The 23,223-nt window shown below is 42.5% G+C and overlaps 1 protein-coding gene across 6 annotated transcripts in view; it reads right to left on the minus strand.

The window, feature by feature from the left end:
• STON2 (stonin 2) overlaps positions 1–23,223 on the minus strand; it is a 169,007-nt gene that overhangs the window by 57,165 nt on the left and 88,619 nt on the right. For 5 of the 6 annotated variants that reach the window (XM_077910243.1, XM_077910241.1, XM_077910240.1 and 2 more), the window contains one exon: positions 3,919–4,089. The exons of the other annotated variant lie outside the window; for it this stretch is intronic. In XM_077910243.1, the coding sequence (XP_077766369.1) occupies positions 3,919–4,089 (171 nt within the window). The remainder of the gene's footprint in view (positions 1–3,918; positions 4,090–23,223) is intronic. 6 annotated transcript variants of the gene reach the window in all.

Raw genomic sequence — 23,223 nt, forward strand, 5'->3', positions numbered from 1 at the left:
ATCTACTGGCCAGAGTAAGTTACAAGGCCTAGCCCAGATTCAGGGGCAGGGTAAACAGACTCTATCTCTTGATAAGAGGAGCTACAAAGTCATTATCACAAGAGACTAGCTTCAAAGTCTATCATACAACTGAAGGGAGAGAAGGTTGCCTTAAGCCAAATACGATTTCTAAGTATAGGCCAAAGTTTTCACCTAATCTCAAAAATTTATACAATCCTTAAGGTGAAGTTTCATCTGATATTCCTCATTTCTATTCCTGCCTGCATACACATACCTAACTTATTCCTCAAGACCTCAGCCTCAAAGGAAAGCAAAAGATATCTATTTCTTCTCTGCACTATTTATCATCCTTTGAGGTTCTTTTTAATAATAAATTTTTTATTGGTGTTCAATTTCCTAACATACAGAATAATACCCAGTGCTCATCCCGTCAAGTGCCCACTTCAGTGCCCGCCACCCAGTCACCCCCACCCCCCGCCCTCCTCCCCTTCCACCACCCCTAGTTCGTTTCCCAGAGTTAGGAGTCTTCCATGTTCTGTCTCCCTTTCTGATATTTCCCACTTACTTTTTCTCCTTTCTCCTTTATTCCCTTTCACTATTATTTATATTCCCCAAATGAATGAGACCATACAATGTTTGTCCTTCTCCGATGGACTTATTTCACTCATCCTTTGAGGTTCTTAAAGATGATGTGGATGACATGCAATCCTTATGACTTGTTCAGGGCGAGTCTCTCTGCCATGTCTCCTCTTTTATAGGATGTGCCTACAGATCAATGTGACTAAATGATCTGAGCTACATCCTGCAAAGGACTCCACAGCATTAATAGGAGGACCAATGCGTAAGGAATATTGCAGGAAAAAAATAACACACTAGCCCCGAGGAGCAGGAAACTGGCGCTTACTGAAGATTATAGGCTGAGGCTAATTATATTCTAGCCTCCAGCTGCTTCACTCCCTCCACTCCCCCATTTCACTCACCATGCTTCACTGTACCTACTTAGAAAGTGCTCAGAAAGGACAGTGCCTGAATCCACGACTTTGTCCTCTACTCACACCCTAAGATGTATGTAGCCTGGCTGGAATGCAGCAGGAGTTATTACAGCATCCTTACAACTAAGGTGTTGCTTTCTATTTTTTATTTATTTATTTTTTTGGTTATTTCTACTTAAATTCTCTAAACACCTATTTGTGTAGTTTGGGACAGCAGGGGGTGGTAGGGAAAAGAATCACAGCACCAGAAAACATAGGATGGCAGAGAAGTGGCCAGGGCTGGGTAATGCCCAGAGGCTCTTTGAAGCAATGTGTCAAATGCAAGGAGAAAGCACGTGCTGCTCACACACAAGGTTGTCTTAAGTGCCTATTTGGTTCCCATTTATATGGCCAATTTTCACTCTGCTTGGTATCACTGATCAAGAGACTAAGCCACAGGAGTGCATGAAAAACACAACGAAATGAAAAGTAATGCTAAATTCACCATACAGATGCCTCAGAAAAGCCAAATTCAAGAAGATATTGCATTTAATTTAGTTTGAGAAGAAACTCTACAAAGCTCTGAAAATGTGCAGAACAGGCTATCAATAGGAGGAAACACTGCCCACTCTCTTCTAAACTGTCTTCTGCTCCCAGGCACTGGATCCGGGGGTCAAGCAGGTATGGCAGGGCCAGTGATGTTTTTCTTTGTTTGTTTTAAAGATTTATTTATTTGAGAGAGAGAGAGGGCACAAGTGGCAGAGGCAGATGGAGAATCACTAGCAGACTCCCTGCTGGGTGAGAAGCCTGACACAGGGTTCCAACCCATGACCCTGAGATCATGACCTGAGTCAGACACTAAACAACTGTGCCAACTCAGGCGCCCCATGGGATAGTGATGCTTTATACCTGAACGTGTAGTAACCAAACTGTAAATGCTCACAAAGGCTAGAACTGCTATCAGTGCTGTTAACTCCATGGGCACTTGGAGTGGCATCTGCTTGTTTTTCAATCACAACTGAACAGAGTCACAAATATAAATCTCACATCGCCAGGTAAAAATCACCAGAAAGGTTCCCACCCCCATCTTCTGCTCACTCAGCAAAAAAGTGGCATTCTTGGTTTTTTAATGAGCTGGCTGATGGGGCTACAGTCAGACTGTGCTTTTTGATTAATTAGCTAAGGGGAAAGTAAAATTGTAAGAAAGCAAACTACTGGCATTATCAGCACAGAAATGCGGATAATGACGATGAAGAATTACTGATTTCTTTTCAGAAAAAGATATAATGCCAGAAGAAGAGTATGCAATTTTTTTAAAGATTTTATTTATTTATTTGAGACAGAGCAAGAGATAGAGGGAGAACACGAGTGGTGGAGGAGGGGAGCAGGAGAGAGGGAGAAGCATACTCCCCAAAGAGCATGGAGCCCGATGTGGGGCTCGATACCAGGACCCCGGGATGGTGACGTAAGCAGAAAGCAGATGCCTGACTGACTGAGCCATCCAGGTGCCCCAAAGGGTATGCAATCTAAGAAGGGGATTTTCATCCTGCTTGTGCTCCTTCCCCCCACTTCAACATACATACACACACGCACACACACTCCCTCCAACTTCATATCTTCCTTGGTACACTACTTTTTAGGGCTATTTTTCACTGCCGCTCTAAAAACCTAGCTATGTGAAGTACAGGTTGTTCTCATAGAAAATCCCTACGTTGCCTGCACAGTGGTGCCAGGGATGAAGCCATGCTGCATTTGCAGGGACACCCGGGCACAGGGCAAACTTCCCCATGTATCATGGGAGTGCCTCAGCTTTGGGCAATTTCTACTGCAGTTTCTGCACCATTCTCCTATAAAACCCCTTAGCTCAGCATCCTCACACTCTCACGTAACCACAGTGTAATTCCTCGTGGCTGCTAAAGAAACGGGGCCATCTCATATACACTATAATAGTGTGGTATCAAATTCACATTATACATAGCTTTATCTTTCCTACAACCTTTTTCCTGAAATCTCCCCAGGTACTAAAGTCTAGGCTAGGCCAGGAACCAGAGGCAGCGCTCTAGTCCCTCAAATACCAGTGCAATCAACGGCTTGTGTTTAGAATAAATATTTGAAACTCAGAAGCCTGTTAACAATGCAGTGCTTGATTACTTTGAATTACTCTCACCCACAGCAATTGAGGGAGAAGTCTTTGGCACCAGCCCCATGCAAAAAAAACCTGCTTCCCAGCGTGCTCCATTTGCCTTCCAACACTCCCCTCAAAGAAGTCTCAACACACTGTACAAAGCTCTCAGTTTTCTCCCTTAAATACCACATGAATCCCACATTGAAAATTTGACTTTCTTCTTCTCAGAGCACCACAGATTGACTTCAATACTTCTATGTTCATATATATTTAATTAGACCAACTTATCTTGTAACTCTTATTCAAACCCCTCTGCTAGCATCTTTCATTCAGCACTGAAATCCTTCTAAAAAGCTTTTCCGTTTGCCCCTTTTGAGACAAAACGTCATCTTGGTCTATTTTAAAGCTATAGTAACAAGCTACTTTTCAATTAGTACAAGTGCCCATGTATTAAAATGGCCACAATACTTAGCACTTTCCTCCTTCAAAACCTATATGGTAAATAAAGTCTTTTTTTCTTTCTTTTTTTTTTTTTTTTTAAGAGGGCCAAAAGGGTAAACTACACTAACCAGAAGTAATTAGTATGTTAAGTTTTGTTTCAAGGCCAGGCTATCAGGTTACAAGTTCTAATAAACCCTGCTGGGGGAAGACAACCCTTTGTCTTGGGACTACTGAGAACTAACCAATCAACCAAAGAAAAAAAACAAAACAAAACACCTTTAATCCCATCAGAAAGTCTCCCATCTAAACACAACTGAAAAGAAAAGCCAACACCAAAGCAAATAAAATGAATGAAGTGGACCTGCTGCTGGCAGCCCTTACCATTGGGAGCAGAGGCCCCCTCCGGACCCTCGCAGGGGCTCTGGCTCTTCCTGGGGTGGGGTAAGGGTGGCGAGGGGTCCAGGCCCTGGGTGCAGGTAGAGGTATGCTCCGTGCATGCTTGAACAGGACTCACCGCCGTCTGCCTGCCTGTCTGCCACTCCGTCCTCTCGTCTGGGTGGGAAGGGCCAAGATGGAAAAAAAAATGTGCAGGTTACTCACTGGCCTTCCCAGGCGGGCACACCCAGGAGGAGGGAGAGGCCAGGCACAGACAGGGAGATTCTTCAGAGGCTGTGCCTGAGATCTTGCTTCTGATTCCTTTTGTTAATACTTCCTGAACTTTAAACTCAATCTGCACAAGCACGGGTATTTTGGGGGAGGCAAATAACACTCGGGTAATTAGATTCCAAGAGCTTTGTGCAAAGGTTACTTTGAAAAGGCAATGCTTTAGTGCTGCACATGCTTTTAAATTTAACCCTGAAATTTGTTTCCACCGTGGCTGAGCATTAACACTAGCATAGGAAATGAGAGCAAGGGGCAACCTCAGTGCAGATCCTGGAAAGGCCCAGAGCAGGTAACCCTGGGTATGATTTAGACAAAGAATTTCTCTTTTTTTTTTTTTTGGCTCTAACTTTTAGAAAACAGGATTCTCAACAGTCTCCCAGAGTTGGTGAACCTTCTCTTGGACACAAGACACATTCTTGAAAGAGGTATCCAGAGATCGCGATTTTAGAAAAAGATTCCCAATGAAGATGCAAGAACTTGTTACCTGATAGCCTCTGCTAAATCCTGAAATGAAGGCTTTTATAAATGGCGGGATCCTTCAGCAATGTGTCTGTATTTCAGCAGAAGGAGATGGAGAGATGGAGCCAAGGGTGAGGAGGAGGGAACTAACTCCTATAGACCAGGTGCTTCTCTCATTTAATCCTGCAAATGCCTTTATGAGGGCGGTATCCTTCTTCTTCTTTCACATGTGAGCATACTGAGACTAGGGGGTTAGGTAACCTGACTAGGGCTCAGCCAGCTGGGGAGTGAAAGATCCAGGTCTGCCTGAATCTAAGACCCAGACTCATCACACCACAGCACCAGGTATGTCACCCACAATTCCTGAAGAACTAGTCATCTTTTTTTCCACTTGTAGTTGACCCCTAAGGCTAGGTTACCTTTTCTTACATTTTTATACCAGTTCCAATACTGATATGCCATGAAATATAATTCTGCAGGATATTAACAGGTATAACAATGGTTAAGAAGAATATTCTGTATAGGTTTCTTTTTGGTAGCTTTTCACAATCTTTAGCATACTAACATATATTGTGAATCTCCAAGCCTAGGACTTATTGTGCCATGTCCCCTTGTGCCATGTATCCTTTCCCAAAGCCTTTTTTGAATTCAGAATGGGACTGTCAGGAATTTCTTAGGAATCTGCTTTAGAAATTTTTATACATATGAAGCATACATGAACACCCTTTTAAAAATAACACATCTAGATTAAAGCATATCCATGATATGTTATTTGGTACTTAAAAAAATCTTAATGTAGTTGAAATTTTCCATATCAGAATAGAGAATTGCTACTGATAAATCAGAGCCACGAAAAGTAAAAGGTAGATCTATAATAAGGAATTAGTGCTTTATAAAAGGGTCCCCTATGTGAGTCACAATCCATCAGAATGCCCAGCCCCCCCTTCTAGCTCTGTGTAGTAACCTCCACACTTGATATTCATGTTTATAATGGGAAGGATCTAAAATATCACAGGTTGTTATAAGGATCAATAACAATGATGACAATGACACTCCAGCCACCATTTATTGAGCAGCTACTCTGTGTCAGGCACTTTTCTTAATGCTTTCTGTGTATTAATTTGACTAAGCCTTGCTCCCAAAGATCCTGTGAAGTAGGTATTACTCATTAGCCCACTTAGAGATTGAAAGAGCCATCTCAACCTGCATATCCTGCACATAAGTTCACAACAAATGCTTGAAGTTGTATTAAGTAAACGTGATGTCAGCAACCCTGATCGTTGCTACAATGTACTTCTCAAATTGGCATTATAAAGTGGATCACATTTTTCCCTTAAGAATAATGTCATTATTAGGCATTCTGTTCCAAAACCTCACCTTGACTAAAATCTTATAAATACAGAACTACAACAAAACTACAACAAATCTTATAATCATTCAAAAAAAAAAATGAGGTTCCATCGCTCAAAGATTTTGAGAGATTGGCTCCTACAACCCCTCCTTTTTACTATCAATGAAATCAAATCGAGAAAATATGTGGGTCTTCTCTAACAGTACATACCTTGTAGGATTGTCACACTGTCTCACCCATGAAATAATTTTTAAAGGTGCATACATTTCAACCCCATACGATTGCTTAAGGGACTCCAACATCTCTATATGTATACGCAAAAGATACTATATCACAAATCTGACATAATATACAAGTTAGAACAAGCACTGAACATTTAATTAGAAGTAGCTTTCCTTGCCTTAGAATTTAAAAGGTCATTTGAGGAATGGTTTGACTGACTCATTTCTCTTATAAAAACTCTCTAGGGATAATATGAATCGATACTAGCTTATTCTCTCAATATATTTTTCTGTAAAAACCATAAGTCTTCAAAATTAGTCCACTGGGCACTTTTCCCCTTAACACGGTAGCAGAAGCATCTTTATAGTTTGAGACATCATTCCAGGCCTCCTTAGCTTTGATTCAGGATGCCTATGCTTTGATGTGATCCTCCTGCCAAACTCATTCTCTCTCTCTCTCTCTCATTTTTTTCCCCCTCCTCATCTACCTTCTTAAGTAAGGAAAGCCTGGAAGGTGAGAGGGGCAGACTGAGAGAAGAAGAGAGATTCATATTTCTTTACTGTGGATTTAGCTGAGTGGACACTATGTATTTTATGCTAAGGGTTTAAAAAAAAAAAAAAAAAAAAGGCATGGACCTAACTCTTTTTCCTCCAGCTCTGACTCTCACACCCAGCTTAGACTATACCTCTCTACCGAGAATACAGGAGGAGCTTATTCATTTGGGGGTATTTGTCCCCTTATCCTGTTAATGTCCAATGCATTATTTCTTATTCTCAACTACATTCAGCAGTGACCATCCTTGCAGAAAGAAGTCTACAGCAGGTACAGATAGTGCAGCCCTGCTCTGACATACATGCACATTTAAAAGACATTAAATGGGGCAGCCCTGGTGGTGCTGTGGTTTGGCGACGCCTGCGGCCCAGGGTGTGATCCTGGAGACCGGGGATCAAGTCCCACATCAGGCTCCCTGCATGGAGCCTGCTTCTCCCTCTGCCTGTGTCTCTGCCTTTCTCTCTGTGTGTCTCTCATGAATAAATAAATAAAATCTTTAAAAAAAAAAAAAAAGACATTAAATGCTTGCTTTGGCTACTCAGCCATTAGGAGCTGGGAGGGAACAACAGTGCTCGACTGTATCCAAGACAGGGCTTGGGTCAGTCTACTTATGTTCTGATGAAGTCCTAGGTCAGAATTCCAGTTTCCTGGTCTCTTGAATGAGGAAAATATCATCTACCTCGTACGGCTGTGATTGAAGATTAACTGTAAAACATTTTGTAAACAGCTGAGCACCACATAAATATCAGGTAGTGACCATCACTGCATCTGGCTCTCTAAATGTGTTGGTGGTGGAGCGTGGTAATTGCTTTAAAAGTGGAACCAAGTTGTTTCTGCTGTTCATGATCCATGGCCTACTCAGCAGCTGTTTCCAAGGTAGGTCCATCAGGATACTAACTAGCAGGTGAGCGCAATGCTAGCATAAAATGGACCAGCTTATTTTCAGGGGAAAACATTTTCCTTATTTTCCTCCATTCTTCCTGCTTTATCAGACCTTCTGAACTACTTACTTTTAGCATAATTATAAAAACTATTTTTAAACTTTTTATTATAAAAAATTTGAAACATAGATAAAAGTGGAGACAGAGGTGAAACAAACCTCCACATATACATCACCAGCTTCGATAATTACCAAGTCATTCAAATCTTGTTTCACCTATTTTTTTACCTGCTCTGGATTATCTTGAGGCAAATTCCCAGGATCATACCATTTTATCTATAAACGTTTTTGCATCTATCTCTAAAAGGTAAGGATTCTGTGTGTTAAACATAACCAAAATATTATGACATCCAAAAGGGAACTATAATTACTTAATATCCAATATCCTGTCAGTATTTAAATTTCTCCAAATCTGTTAAAGATTTTTTTTTTTTGGTACTTTGTTCAAACAATTAGGCAACTGATTTATAAATATTGTCTTTTTTTCATCTAAAGCTTCTTTTCCCACCTTTATGTTTTTCCTTGCAATTTATTGGATAAAATTCTTTTATCATACAGATTATCCCACAATCACATTTTGATTTGGTGTGATTTAATATGTTCCTCTGCCCCTATATTTCTTGTGAATTCACAATTAGATCTAGGGACTTGATCAAATTCATTATTTGATTTTTAGATAGAATAGTTGATAGGCGTTCTTATGTACTTCCATCAGGAAGTAACTCATATTTGATAACCTCTGGTTTTGGGCACTTAGCAGCTGTTGAGAATCAGTGTCTAGATATTATTTCATGAGGACTAGAAAATGATGATTTTCTCCCATTATTTCCCCATTGATTAATTAGGATGCTATTATTATTATTATTATTAAAAGTTTATATTGATAGAAATGAAAGCATGTACTTCCTACTTCTATTTTTGTCCATAAAGTGTGGGACAATGTATCAGTTCCTTTCTATTCTACATATCTCACTAATCTTGAAAAGAGAATTTTAAAGTTTAATTTTTTAAAAAATGGCCCAATTAGATTTCTGGAGGAAACAACTGGGAAACAGTATTCAGAAACCTTCAAAGGGTAGAGAAGAAAAAAAAAAAGGGTAGAGAAGGACTGGTCCACAGTACATCATTCAGATTCAAATGTGATTCTTTCAATTGTGAGCTCTAGGATTCTGCTCAAGGATTTTGGCATTCTTACCCTCAATATTCTCATCTATAAAGTAGGGATAATAACTCCTACCTTATGACTTCTGTGAGGATGCATGATAAAGTATGCAAAGAGCCTGTTCCAGTGTCTGAAAAATAGTAGATGCTCTAGAAATTACAGTTACTACTAACTGCACTATTGTCTCCTCCATAATTAGCACGGTGCCTGGCAAACAGCAGTAGCTCAATAAATGCGGAGTGAATAAATATAGTCTTGATTGACTTTACTGTGTCCCCAGCTGATGATGCTTCAATATTTCAAGATGCTGGGGATACAAAAAGTTCTCTCATGAATTTATGCAGGAATGGAAAAGGGAATTATTTGCTCCCAGGGTAATTATTCCATTTGGCTCTTTTAAAAATAAGTACCATTAGTAACCCACGGGGTTAGGACAAGAGAGGTGAGCATGACCTCAACTACAAGAAGACGTTGATTTTTACCAAAATAAAAATATACCAGTACTGTCATATTTGACATGACATGAAGTGCATTAAGGGCTCATTCAGTGGAATGGGTTCACCTGTGTCCCACAAAAATGTGAGCTGAAGTCCTAAGCCCCAGATCTGTGAATGTAACTTTATCTGGAAATAAGTCTTTGAGAATGTAGTCAAGTTAAGATGAGGTTTTACTGCATTAGAGTGGGCTCTAAATCCAATGACTGGTGTCCTTTTAGGAAGGGACCAAAGTCATCAAGATACACAGGGGAAAAAGACAGGGTGAAGCCATAAACCAAGAAATGGCAAGGATTGCCAGTAACCACTTTAGAAGCTGGAAGAGGCAAGAAGGACTCTTTCCTATAGCTGTCTGGGGGAACATGGCCCTACTGACACATTGTTTAGGATTTGTAGCCCCCAGAACTATGAATAAATTTCTCTTGTTGTAGGCCACCCAGTTTGTGATAAGTTGTTATGGCAGCCCTAGGAAACCAATACGTCCAGTGAACTGAGACCAATGCTACAGACCCATCACCCTCCGTGTGGCTTCAACTGTCTAGTGAGAAAGACAGCAAAGGAGGGGGGAGATCCTAAACATGAGAACCTGATCTGTTTTAATTCATCTTACATCAACTGAATCTATGACTGACTCTTCAAAGCTATACAAGTACCAACAGGTAAGCCTGCTTTACCTGAAAAGCAGGGAGGCAGAAGTCATGGAACTTGTTGACAATGATACTTTGGGAATAAGCATGCTCCTTGTGGAGTCTGGCAGTGGGAGGAAGGGGACGCAATGCTGTCCGGGCAGGCATGGCGGGGGAAGCACTCCAGCCTAGGCACCTGCCTTTCTCTCCTTACTGTATCTTAGGAAGGCTCTACGGTCTAACAGTGATGCCCCCAAGCACTACCCTACTCGCCTAACCAAGCCGAGCCTCAGCATACCATCCCTCACACTGTGAGAAGTCAGTGCAATGATGGAGTAGAGAGCCTGGCTTGGTACCCTTTACAAAACCGCTGGCTGGATATCTAGGATACAAAATAGTGGTGTGTGTGGTGGGGGGCAGCATTCACAAACATTCACTGAGCCCCCTTTGTGTGCTGGGCACTGGGCTAGACACTGGAGAAACTAAAAATGAGCTCCAGTCTTTGATAAGTTAACTGCATTAGGGATGTGGAATTAGGGACGGCTTCTTCTATTTCCTCAAAATGTCTTTTAACGTTATAATGTTTTACGGTAAAATGCTTAAGATTAAAACTCAGATCTAATTTTTTTTTAAAGACTTTATTTATTTATTCATAAGACACACACAGAGAGAGGCAGAGACATAGGCTAGGGAGAAGCCAGCTCCTTGCAGGGAGCCTGATGCGGAACTCAGTCCCAGGACACCAGGATCACGACCTGAGCCAAAGGCAGATGCTCAACCACTGAGCCAATGAGGTGCCCTAGATCTAATTTTTTTTAAAAAGATGTTGGGAATGCTGTCACACGCAGCTGTTTTGTTATTACTTACTTAATGAGCACATGTGTATATATTTGCAACTCTGCTCAATCCTTCCACAAGGCAATGTGCTAGGCACCTGGGGAGAAAGCCCTGCTCTCTAATTTATCCCCACCGCACTGCACACTAACACAGGGTCAGTAACACATGATTTCACACTTAACTGGTAACTAATTATTTCAGATGCACTAGTTTTATTTTCCCAGATTAGCTCCCCCAGGGCAGGAATTATTTCCCTTTATACCATCTGTCAGCACCCACTCAAAAGCCCACCATGCCCCAGGATTAGCTGGCCTTGCAGATGGAACTATGCAACTGACTTCTCTCCACCTTTCTGGAAAACAAGCCATGACAAGTTGCCCGGGGGTTATGTTAGGGCAAAGAGAGAGGCAGAAGAGACTGTGACTTAGCGTCCTGCTCATTGTTAGGGTCTGCTTAATCATTTCCTATTGGTCCACCCTGAAATGGCACCACCTAGACCATAGAGCAAAACATGCAAGTGGGACGAAAGGATCCACCTACGAGGCATCAGAGGCATCGGTGCCCAGGAGACAGATGTGAGCCTGTGTGTGTCAGTGCGCGCATGTGTACAACTGATGCCTAAAGCAGATAAAAGCCTTCTCAGTGAGTTTAGAATTTTATTGTTCCATTGTGGCAGCCACAGATGCTTCGAATACTTGCTGGAAGCAACGGGGAGGATTCGGCCCCACACACCTTTGGAAATGTGGGTTGGAGTTATTACGTGCCAGACACTGTGCTGGGCTCTTTACATCTACTCTTGTTTATTACATTCAGAGGCCCTCCCAGGTCACCCCACACCTGTTTCAGTGGTTGGGGAACTCCCCAGAAAGGGCACAGCTAGGATTGGATCTCATGCCTTTAGTGAGTCCAGCAAAGACTTTCTGCGGGATATGCTGACAGAACCAGGAGCAAGCAAAACCGATAGGCCGTAGCCATGTTTCTTCCACACCGAAGCCATCACTGCTCACCAGTGAAGCAATGATTTTTGAATGGAGACTCAAATGATCCTACCAAGTTGGTCTCTTTGCGTATCTCCAGCCTTGGACAGAGGAGAAAAAGAGAGCCCTGCTGCAGCCACCAAAGTAAGTTGAAAAGCTGCATCGTCCCTCCTCTACATGCACAGGCAGCTAATTGAGGTGACAGCCATAGAAACCAAACAAAAGGCTCCCAGGAGCCCACACAGCCTAGCCTGACATCTGCCAGCCACTGTGGAAGGGAGAAATGGAGCCCATCCCTCCTTCATTCCTCAACAGCTTAATGAAGATTTGGCCTGTCATGTTCCCTGGGAAGAAACTCCAAGGCAGTCTGAAAAAGACTGATTTTTATTCTCAAACAACACAGCAGATCCTCCTTTGAACCCAAAAGTCAGCAATAAAATGGGCCATAAACATATATGAGGCCCATATGGGCCATAGCCTTATATGAGGCTATAAGCCCTTAGGGAAGGTGACCAGATTTCTCCCAGCCCTTGGGCCTAACAAAACCAAACTTCCGAGAGAAGTTCCTCAAGGTCCCCAATGGGGAGAAGGGGAAGGTTGGAGGTCATGGCTCTCACTGTGCTACTAATACAGATGGTGCTTTTTTTAGGCCCGGACCTCCTTGGGCTCGAAGGCTTAGCTGCCTGACGCCATCTCCCAGCAAATGCCTTTTGTGGGCATCTGGAAGGAAAGCAGGAGGTGTCTTGCAGGGATCTGAAGCACGGGGGCTGTTGTTACTTCCACAAGGGAGGCAGTGCAAGGAAGTAGTGGCAGGCAGAAGGCAGAGACAGAGCAGAGGGAGGACTGGTGAAGAACAAACACACCAGGAGTCTGGAAACACCCGACAGCAACCGTGTGCCGCCACAGGGAGCCAGGCTGCTCTTCTAACAAAGACGTGCTGCCACTTCCAAGCCATGTATCTCACTGCTACAGTAAGTGGTAGGGATGTAATGCACAACACGGTGAGAAGAACTAACACCACTCATACAGGGAAGTTACTGAGAGAGCAGATCCCAAGAGTTCTGATCACAAAGAGAAAATCTTCTTTTCTTCTTCCTTTTATACGAGAAGATGGATGTTAGCTGAACTTACTGTAGTATGCATTTCACAATTTATGTACATCAAACCATCATGCGGTACTTCTTACACTTACACGGTGATGTATGTTAACTATTTTTCAATAAAACTAGGGGAAAAAAATGTCTTTCTCCCCTCCCCTAAAGGACTTGCTGCCAATTTTAACTACAAGTCAGCACTAAAAATGGTGAGCCTTTCCCCGTATGAAGACTGACTAGAGACACTCTCTAAGACACAATCCAAGAACCAAGTCTCTGTAGCAATGGAAAGGCAAGGAAAAAGAGAATAAGAACTGGAAGAAAGAAAGTCCTAAAAGTTGACCAAGTATGCCCCTTTCTACCCCAATGTTTCCTATTGTCTCCATCTAATGAGATGTGCAGGGATGGTCTGGAGAGATGGGAGAAGATTCTGCATGAAGAACAGCCCGTTTCACTTCTCAAGAGCTCTTCTTTCTCTTGGTACTGTGGACATAGCTGGACTGTCAGTCCTGTTGCCACATGAAAAATCCTGCATCTACAAAGGAGATGCTAGAGGGAGGGGGAAGATGTAAATTGGAGGAAGACCAGGATTTCAGACCACGCATATGGGTTTCACAAGCTTCATAAATAATATTCTTGGACTTACTATGGAGTCAGTCCTGCCAAAATTTATACTAGGACTTGAAACTTAATCAAAGCAGGTCCTTCAAAAAATGTCAACATGAGACTGAACAAACTTTTGTTAAGAGTAAGAACTGGGAAGCCCTGGTGGCTCAGCGGTTTAGTGCTGCCTTCAGCCCAGGGCATGATCCTGGAGACCCGGGATCGAGTCCCACATCAGGCTCCCTGCATGGAGCCTACTTCTCCCTCTGCCTGTGTCTCTACCTCTCTCTCTGTGTCTCTCATGAATAAATAAATAAAAATCTTAAAAAAAAAAGTAGGAATTAATGAAGTATATTTAGGAGAGAGAATTTAGGGATAGGGGAAAGAGATTACAATATGCAAGGAAGTGGTACTTGAAGAAGCAAGGTTCTTGATGAGCAATAGAGTCAATTCAAGACTGGTTTTTAGCAGAGCTCAGCAGCACAGGAAGATCTGGAAGGTGTCACCCAGGACTGACAACTGTCCAAGGGGTATGATGGAAGGTCAAGGAGTCAAAGAATTCTAAGGCTACTGGTAGAGTATTGAAGAAAAAAACTGCCTTTGGGGTCCAGCATGGGTTGGAAAGCAAGTGAGGTCAGAAAATCACCCAGAGAAGTTCCAGCTGCAAATGAAATCCAAAGGTTGGCATGCCGTAGGATAGCTAATAGGACAATTTCCAGTAATAGCTGATATCTACAAAATGTTCATGGTTTGTAAGGTAACTTGACATTGCATACTTCACTTTATTTCTCAATAAACCCTTTGAGGTAGTCAGGTAGAGTGTGTATCGCTATCACCGTGTGCTAGATGTTCTCGGAGGCTTACAGGGGCAAGGTGACTTCCCAAAGTCTTAGCACTGCTAAACTGGAGAGCAAGGACTCCAAATGAGCTCTTCTGACTCCTAGTCCATGCTCATTCACTATACCATGACTCCAGAAGACTGGAAATATTATTAAGGGAAAGACAGGCTTGGAGAGGATATAAGTCAAGGGCCAAAGTCAGCTGTGTGATGTGCATGAATGGGAGACAGTGGTACAATTAGGCCCTGGAGGTTCATCTAAAAGTACTGAATGACAGCAGCTCAAAAGGGACATGAAAGTAATGCAGGGGAATGGGGGTTGTGCCAGTCTTCCCAAGGTTCAGGAAATTAGAGCTACAGAGAGAGCAGGGCAATCAGAATCCCTCAGGATAAGGAATTATAAGGAGCACACTATACAGATAGAGAAGCCAGGACTATTTCGTCACCAGCAGCAAGGGCTGAAAACTGTAAGACGGCTCAGGGTGGAGGGTATGAATGCATTAGCTAGCGAGTGAATGAATGAAAGCCAAAGGAGCAGGGTAGAAAGCTCTGACCATCGATGGATCATCAGCAACAGCAGGGCTGAGTGAGACATCAGACCAAGAGGTGGTGGAGCTCCATCAGTGACAGGAAGGGAGGCAGGCAGCTGTTGAAGAAGTCATGGAACCTTTGGAAGGTTTTTTTTTTTTTTTTTTTTAGATTCTATTTATTTATTCATTCATGAGAGGCAGAGGGAGAAGCAGGCTCCATGCAGGGAGCCTGATGTGGGATTCAATCCTGGGTCTCCAGGATCACGGCCTGGGCTGAAGGTGGCGCTAAACCGCTGAGCCACCCAGGCTGCTCCCTTGGGAAGGTTTTAACTAGAAGTTAGTGTGAGGAGGGGAGAACTGTAATGAGCTTCAGATGAGACAATGTATGTAGAAGTATCTGATGGTGCCTAGTAAACAGCAGATGCTCAATGAGCTTTGGCTGAACCTGAACTTGAGTCATGTGGGCCTTGGGGAACTGTCTCCTCACTATTGACTTTTGTCTTTCAGTCAAATATTTACTGATACTATTACAGGCAATGTGTTTGGGGTGATCTAATAATGAATCAGACATCGACTTTGCCTGAGGAGCCCTAAGGCACAGCAAGTGGGCCAGTCTGGGATGAATATGATAAAGCAGAAAGTGGTAAGGAACACAGTGGAGCTGCTGTGGCAGACAAGGGACTCCCACTTTGGGTGTTGGTATCTGTGGGGAGCATGAAGAGGAATCAAACGTGGCTTCTCAGAGGTACCCTCGGGCTGGACCTTGACAGAGGAACACTATCTGAACCCACGGCAAAGGAACACTGTAAACTAAGGTCCAAAGGGAGATAAACAAAGGGTATATGCCTAGGGAACAAAAAAAGTCTGGGTTGGATGGACAGCACATTTGATAGAGGGAAACGGTTAAAAAACAGACTGGAAAGGGAAGATAAGACAAGACCAGAAGCAGAAGTGGAGAGGAGGAAGGGCAGGAGGAAAGGAAATATCTAATTTTTTAACAAGAACCATCCACTAGGCATGGGGTTAAGTATTTTGTAATATTTCACCTAATTTTTATTTCAATAATAATAATAATTTATTTTTCTTTCAATGAAAGAAATACTTCATTTAGTAAACGGCTCCTGATGCACATTGTGAACCTCGTGTTATAGGTGAGATGCTGAGGCTAGGAAAGGTTAAACCCCAGTGTGAGTGAGTCATGGATGTTGGGGTAAGGAAGTCAAAGTTTGGGCAGGGGAAATCACAGAAGGTCTGTGGACACATGAGGGACACCGGCAGCACCGTGCCACGTCGGGATGAACCAGGAACACAGCATGGATGGCAGCTCCAGGACCAGGGAACAAGCAAATGACAGTCCCGGTCTCAGACTATCAGATTCTGGGATTAGCCGTCTTGTTTCTCTGCTCTTCCCCAGGCTACAGGCCACAGGGCACAGTGCTAGGTCTACTTTAGGTTTTCAGTCCTTGATTAACAGTCTACTCAACCTGAAGTTCAAAAATAAGAAAAGCAGGGCAGCCCGGTTGGCTCAGAGGTTTAGCACTGCCTTCAGCCCAGGGCCTGATCCTGGAGACCTGGGATTGAGTCCCGCGTCAGGCTCCCTGCGTGGAGCCTGCTTCTCCTTCTCCCTGTGTCTCTGCCTCTCTATCTCTGTGTCTCTCATGAATAAACAAATAAAATCTTAATAAAAAAAGAAAAAAGAAAGAAAGAACAGCACAGCACAGCACCTGTTCAATCTACTCCTCCTTTTCTTGAGACTAAGGTTAGGTCTGAGACACTTGGGGCTAATCTTTCTGACCTACCCAATGAAGGCTGGGCATCTTTAGCCTTTTCAGACTGTCAGGCAAAGTCTCAAGATGGAATGACTTATAGGTCTTTCAACACTGAAAAGTTGCATTCATGTGTTTGTCTGAAAACAGACTGTAGTATATCAATGTAATGGAACACTATTCATTGATAGAAAAGAATGAATTACTGATACATGAACCATGGATGAATTCCAAAATAATTATGCTGAGTGACAGAAGCCAAATTGAAGAGCCTATTGTATGATTCCATTGCTACAAAATTCTTGAAAGCGGAAACAAATCTGCATAAGCAGAGAGTAGGTGCCTGGGGAAAGAGGTGGGGAGACAGTGAGAAAGGGAGGATCACAAATGGACACGAGGAACTACTGGGCATGGTGGATTATCCTCATTATCCTCATTATGGTGATGACTTCGCAGATGTCTACGTGTGTCAAAGCTCATCATGCTGTACACTGTAAGTATGGTTAGTGCAGTCTGTCTATTATTTCTCAGGAAAGCTGGAGGGAAAGTGTAATGCTATATAGATCTTAAACAGGGGCCCTATAATTTTATGCATTTCTGTAACTTCTGCGGCAGAGACTTCTTGTGTTCATGAATATTGCTGTTCTCTGTTTTCTGGCCACATGGGCCACGTTTTCCAGCCTCTCTGGCTGTAAGGTGTGGCCAGGCCCTGAGTTCTGCCAACAGAACGTGCATCTCCACCTCCCACCCACCACCTGACTGGAGGAGACTCTGAGGACACAGAATAGCTTGGGTCGTTGAAGTCGGTCCCCACCCTGCATTCACAGTGGTGTCAGAGAAATAAACTTGAAACTGTGCAGAACCACTGAAGTCTTCGGCTTGTTAAAGCAGTTAGTCTCCTGGACAAGGATATTATAGAATTTAATTTTTTTTTTTTAATTTTCATTTATTTATGATAGTCACACACACAGAGAGAGGCAGAGACACAGGCAGAGAGAGAAGCAGGCTCCATGCACCGGGAGCCCGACGTGGGATTCGATCCCGGGTCTCCAGGATCGCGCCCTGGGCCAAAGGCAGGTGCTAATAGAATTTAATTATTAATATACATCAACATATAATATATATTAAACATATAAAGTGTAGGGACGCCTGGGTGGCTCAGTGTTGAGTATCTGCCTTCAGCTCAGGTCCTGATCCCAGAGTCCCCGGATCAAGTCCTGCATCAGGTTCCTTGCATGGGGCCTGCTTCTCCTCCCTCTACCTATGTCTTTGCCTCTCTCTCTGTGTGTCTCTTGTGAATAAATAAAATCTTTAAAAAAAAAAAAAACATAAAGTATAATGTAAAGTGTATTATTAATATGTTATATAATACATATTAATAAATCAATGGGAGTGTTAGTATTCCTAATACCAATATTAATATTGGTAGCAGAACAGAGAGCAAATCATTGAAAATTAATAGGCCTTAGTTTCCTCCTCTGTGAAAAAGGAGATTTTTCTGCTTATCTCACAGGCTGTAATAAAGAATAAAATTATGTATTTGAAAGCTTTTTGAAAACAAGTGTGTCTTTTACCTACAACAATATAATTATCATAACTGCTATTACGAATGTCTCTATTTGATTTCCTAAGGCCAAGTTCATGGTTTTACTTATCTAGTGAGGTCCAGGTGACTTTTCTTTGTTCTGATTCAGAAAGACCTAATTCTGGGGCAGCCCAGGTGGCTCAGCAGTTTAGCGCCACCTTCAGCCCAGGTCGTTATCCTGGAGACCTGGGATCGAGTCCCACATCAGGCTCCTTCTCTCTCTGTGTCTCTCATTAATAAACTAATAAAATTAAAAAAAAAAAAGACCTAATTCTTAGCTTCGGCAAGTGCCTCATACTTGATACAATCTGAGTAGATATCTTCTAGAAACCATTCATTGGGATCACTCTTCTTGGTACAAGATGGGAGACAGGTAAGTACATTCAAATGTAAACTCATTGATAATGGACACATTTTTAAAAAATAAAAATACTATCCACTATTCTTTATGTTAGGGGCTCCATTTGTATGTTCTCATTTTATAAGTTTTTTCCCAAGGTCTGGCCCTGAATTCAGTATCTGGAGGGTCATGAGGGAAGTGATGCAAGACAGATGTATCGATAACACAAACCATCACTACTAGAAAAAAGGGCCTCAAATTTCATCAAATGCTAGTAATTCAGCAGCACCAATGAGAGTAATGGGCAAGTATGAGGCTGCTATGTGCCCACTCAACTCCTGGGATTTCCTCCAGACTCTCGTGGGTAGTACTACGATGCATATAGTAACAAAAAGTTGTGCCAATACCATATTTAAAGTGGGTGAAGTCAGGCACCTTCAACGAACGTCACCTCTTCATTTTGGAGGTAGTGACCTTAGTCTAAATTAGATGCTTAATAGATAACCCCAGAACCTCAGTGGCTTACAATTACAAGGATTTCTCTCTCCAATTACATCCATTGAGAATTAGCTTCAGTTCTGCTGCACATCATTCCAAGGACCAAGCCAAAAGAGCAGGCCCTGTCTAGAAAGAACATCAGACTCATCCCAAGCATTGGCAGGCACTGCCCTAAGAACTCAGATGCTGGCTAACAGAACATATGTCTCAGTATTTAAGAGTACAGCCCAATGTAAAAGCTGTTAAATGAAGTATGTCCTATCCTCCTTGACAAATATATGTTCATAACAACCCCAGGAGGCCAAGATGGAATGGTAACTCGTTAGACCCCGTGGGGTTCGACACAGAAGCATCATCATGCAGGAGGAAGTGGCGCTGCCTGAGGCCTACTGCCTTCCTCCTCCTCCTCCTGTCCATCCCAGCTTGCACTGTGAAGGCCACCCCTGTCCCCACACTCAAGCTCTATTCCCAGCCCCTGTAGACCTGGGGCTGCACCGATCTGCCGTGTGGGCTGTACTTAGGGGCACACGTCTAGGAAGAAGCTGGGACACAGGCTCGTGGCTGTTTTAGGAAGAGGGTTCTGGAGTCCTGGGTACAGGGACTGTGCTCTAGAAGATGGGGACTGAAGACACATGAAGCCAGAGGAGCACCAAAACAGGAGCCAAGCCAGGGTCTAAGGGTAGCATGTGGATGAGTCTGACAAAGGAAAAAGGATTGGTGGTGGAAGCATATAGAACTCGATGCCGGAAGTGTCACTTCCACCTGCATTTCACTGCCCAAGCGTGATGTCATCCTGCTGGAACATCCTGCTGGGGGCAGGTGGGCAGGGAACTACATCATAGAGAGACAGTGAATATTTGACCAGTAATATAATCTGACACCAGTATTGAGGTGTTTAAGGGAGGAGGAAAAAAATCTAGGAGTTGAAAAAAACATTAAAAGCTCACAAATGGTTGCTTTCTGAATGCAGTGAAATGACACAGTGCCTTGCAAAGAGCAGTGAAGTGGGGGGGGAATTGGATTGAAATATGCCAAAGTGGAAAATGCTCCCACAATCCCAGCATCCTCTGGGGGAAACGGACAATTACTTGGCAAAGGGAAAGCAGTAAGTCTCCCGGGATACATTCTGGCTCAAACTAATAACGTGTTGCTTGAGGCAACCAATTTGTACAAACAAGCCAATCCTGAAGGGGCAGGGGGAACAACTCATGAAAGTAAACCTGGTGATTGCTCCCTAACCCCCCTCTTCCTCCCCACCTTCCCTCCCACCCCTTGGGGGGAGGGGGGCTTTTCTTCCTGATTTAAATTCTACCAAAAAAAAAAAAAAAAAGCCAAAGACCCAAGTGGTTGCACAAAAGCATGTTGAATGAGCCCACCCTTCAGTCAATGGGATCTAAAAGAATAAAAGAAAACTCCTTTCTGTAAAGGCATTTTATAAAAACTAGCCAAGGACATTAAGAAGAACTTATTTGGGGTTTGATTTAGCTGTTTTTTTCACAACTTTAAGAAATTTTCTTCCCACAGACTGAATCTTCGCTCTTAAACATGGGGAATTCTGAAAACTACATTATATTGCTATCTCATAATGGCCACTCCTTATTATCTTCCAGGAACTTCATGTACCTGGTCTCATTTAACCCTCAGAACAAACCTGCAAGCTCAGTATTACCATTATTATTTTCATTGTGTAGTTGAAAAACTAAAAGTCAATGTGATTAAATAATTTGCTGAATATCACAGAACAGGAGAGTAGGAGAGATGGTGTTTGATTCTGGTCTATCAAACCCAGAGAACTATAGCTTTCCATTACATTATATCTACCTCCTGCCAAGAATAAGCAACTAACATTATGTTGGTGAAAAGTACATGACGGCAATATCTAAAATACTAGCTCCCTACCCTCAACCCCAAAGCAAAGAGACCAGCCCTCAACAGCCCCCCACAAATAAGCCTGCCCCCAAATAGACAAATCATAAAAAAAATTTAAATAGCTCCAGTAACATATGTAATCTTTTAAATGGAAATATTTTCGTTCTTATTTTTTCTCATTTTTTAGAGTGATCTATGAATATTATACATAATTCAGATCCTACAGAAATAAACATAGTAAGAAAAGTCCCTGAAATAACCAATATTAGCAGTTTGGGATATATCTCATTAAACTTTTTTCTATATACTTAGAAACAGAAATACACCCACACCCACACACACACACTTATACGTATGTACACACACTAATACAGCAAACAACTATATATAGGCCAACATAGCAAAATGATTATACATTCTATTCTCCAACCCATCTTTTTCAATTAACAATATAATTGAGACACTTTCCATGACTGCATAGCATTCCACTTTATTTGCTTTTTAAAAAAATATTGTATTTATTTATTTGAGAGTGAGAGACCATGAGAGAGATTGCAAGCAGGGGAGAAGGGTAGAAGGAGCAGCAAACCCCCCCTGATCTGGGACTCGATCCCAGAACCCCAGGATCATGACCTGAGCCGAAGGCAGGTACACTGCCAACTGAGCCACACAGGTGCTCCCACTTTGATTATTTGGCTGGCTATTTGGGTTTTGTTTGCTTTTACTAACGTAAACAGTGCTGCATGGCACAGCCAGGCACATGCTTAGCTATTTCCTAGGGATAAACTAAGAGTTACAGAGTGTGACATTTAAACTGACACCAAGGGGCAGCCCAGGTGGCGCAGCGGTTTAGCATCGCCTGCAGCCCGGCGTGTGATCCCGGAGACCTGGGATCGGAGTCTCACGTCAGGATCCCTGCATGGAGCCTGCTTCTCCCTCTGCTGTGTCTCTGCGTCTCTCTCTCTCCCTGTGTTTCTCATGAATAAATAAATAAAATCTTTAAAATAAATAAATAAATAAATAAACTGACACCAAGGGCTAGGAAGGTCTTTCCACACTCCTGGCATGCAAAGTCCCAACTCTCCACTCCCAAGATGAGATGCTTTCAATCACTTAAATCCTATCAAGGCGACATTCTTGTTTAATCTGTATGAATGGGGATCAATCATCTCTTCATATTACTTCTTTGCATTTCTTCTTTTGTGAACTAACACATTTACTTTTGAACTGGCGTGCAGGCCAATGAGTCCAGAAGAACAAACTGCTCCTTGGTGACCCACTGAGCCATTCCATAGATAAGCAGGTGAAATAGGTGAGTGAGCAATTTTTTAAAAGACTTTATTTAGGGGCCCCTGGATGGCTTTTTTAAAAGATTTTATTTATAGAAAGAGAGAGAGAGAGAGAGAGAGTCTCAAGCAGACCTGCACTGAGCTCAATCCCATGACCCTGAAAATCATGACCTGAGCCAAAATTAAAGAGTCGTATGCCAAACCAAATGAGCCTCCCAGGCACCCCATGAGGGATTTATTAAGCATAACCAACTCCTTTTTCCTTACTACAGCTGAGAGATGTAGCTCTAAGTGGAGCATCAGATGCAAACTCCAGTTTCTATAGCAAGTGGCCCTGCTAATTAATGGTAGCCCCACAAAGACCAGAGAGGACAGGTTTATAGTGTCCATCTGTGTATCTTGCTATAGGGAAAGGAGAAGACTTCTAAGTCATGTTTGCATAGTGTTATGGGCTGCACTGTGTGTCCCAAAATGTCTATATTGAAATCTTAACCCCTAGAACCTCAGTATGTGACTCTATTTGGAGATAGGGTCTTTTAAAAGGTAGTTAAATTAAAATGCGGTCTTAAGGGTGGGCCCTAAACCAGTATGACCATTCTTAAAAGAAGAGATCAGGACACAGACACACTCAGAGATAATACCACATTGAACAAACAGGACAGAGGCTTCAGAAGAAACCAACTCTGTTGATGCCTTGATCTTGGAATTTTGGCCTCTGGAATTATGAGGAAATTAATTTCTGTTGCTTAAGCCATCCAGTCTATGGTACTTTGCTATGGCAGCCCTAGTAAACTAATACACATAGTGCTCCACATAAGACTTTAAAAAAAAAAAATTTGTCCATTTCACAGCAAAAGAGCCCATGAGCAACCCTTGGTGCTGCCACCGGGGAGGGCTAACGTCTTTTTTTTTTTTTTTTTTTTTTTAATTAGTTTCAGACATAGAATTTAGTGATTCATCATTTGCATATAACACCCAGTGCTCATTATAT

This window comes from Canis aureus, chromosome 9 (genome assembly GCF_053574225.1).
Source record: "Canis aureus isolate CA01 chromosome 9, VMU_Caureus_v.1.0, whole genome shotgun sequence".
In the NCBI taxonomy this organism is placed as follows: Eukaryota; Metazoa; Chordata; class Mammalia; order Carnivora; family Canidae; genus Canis; species Canis aureus.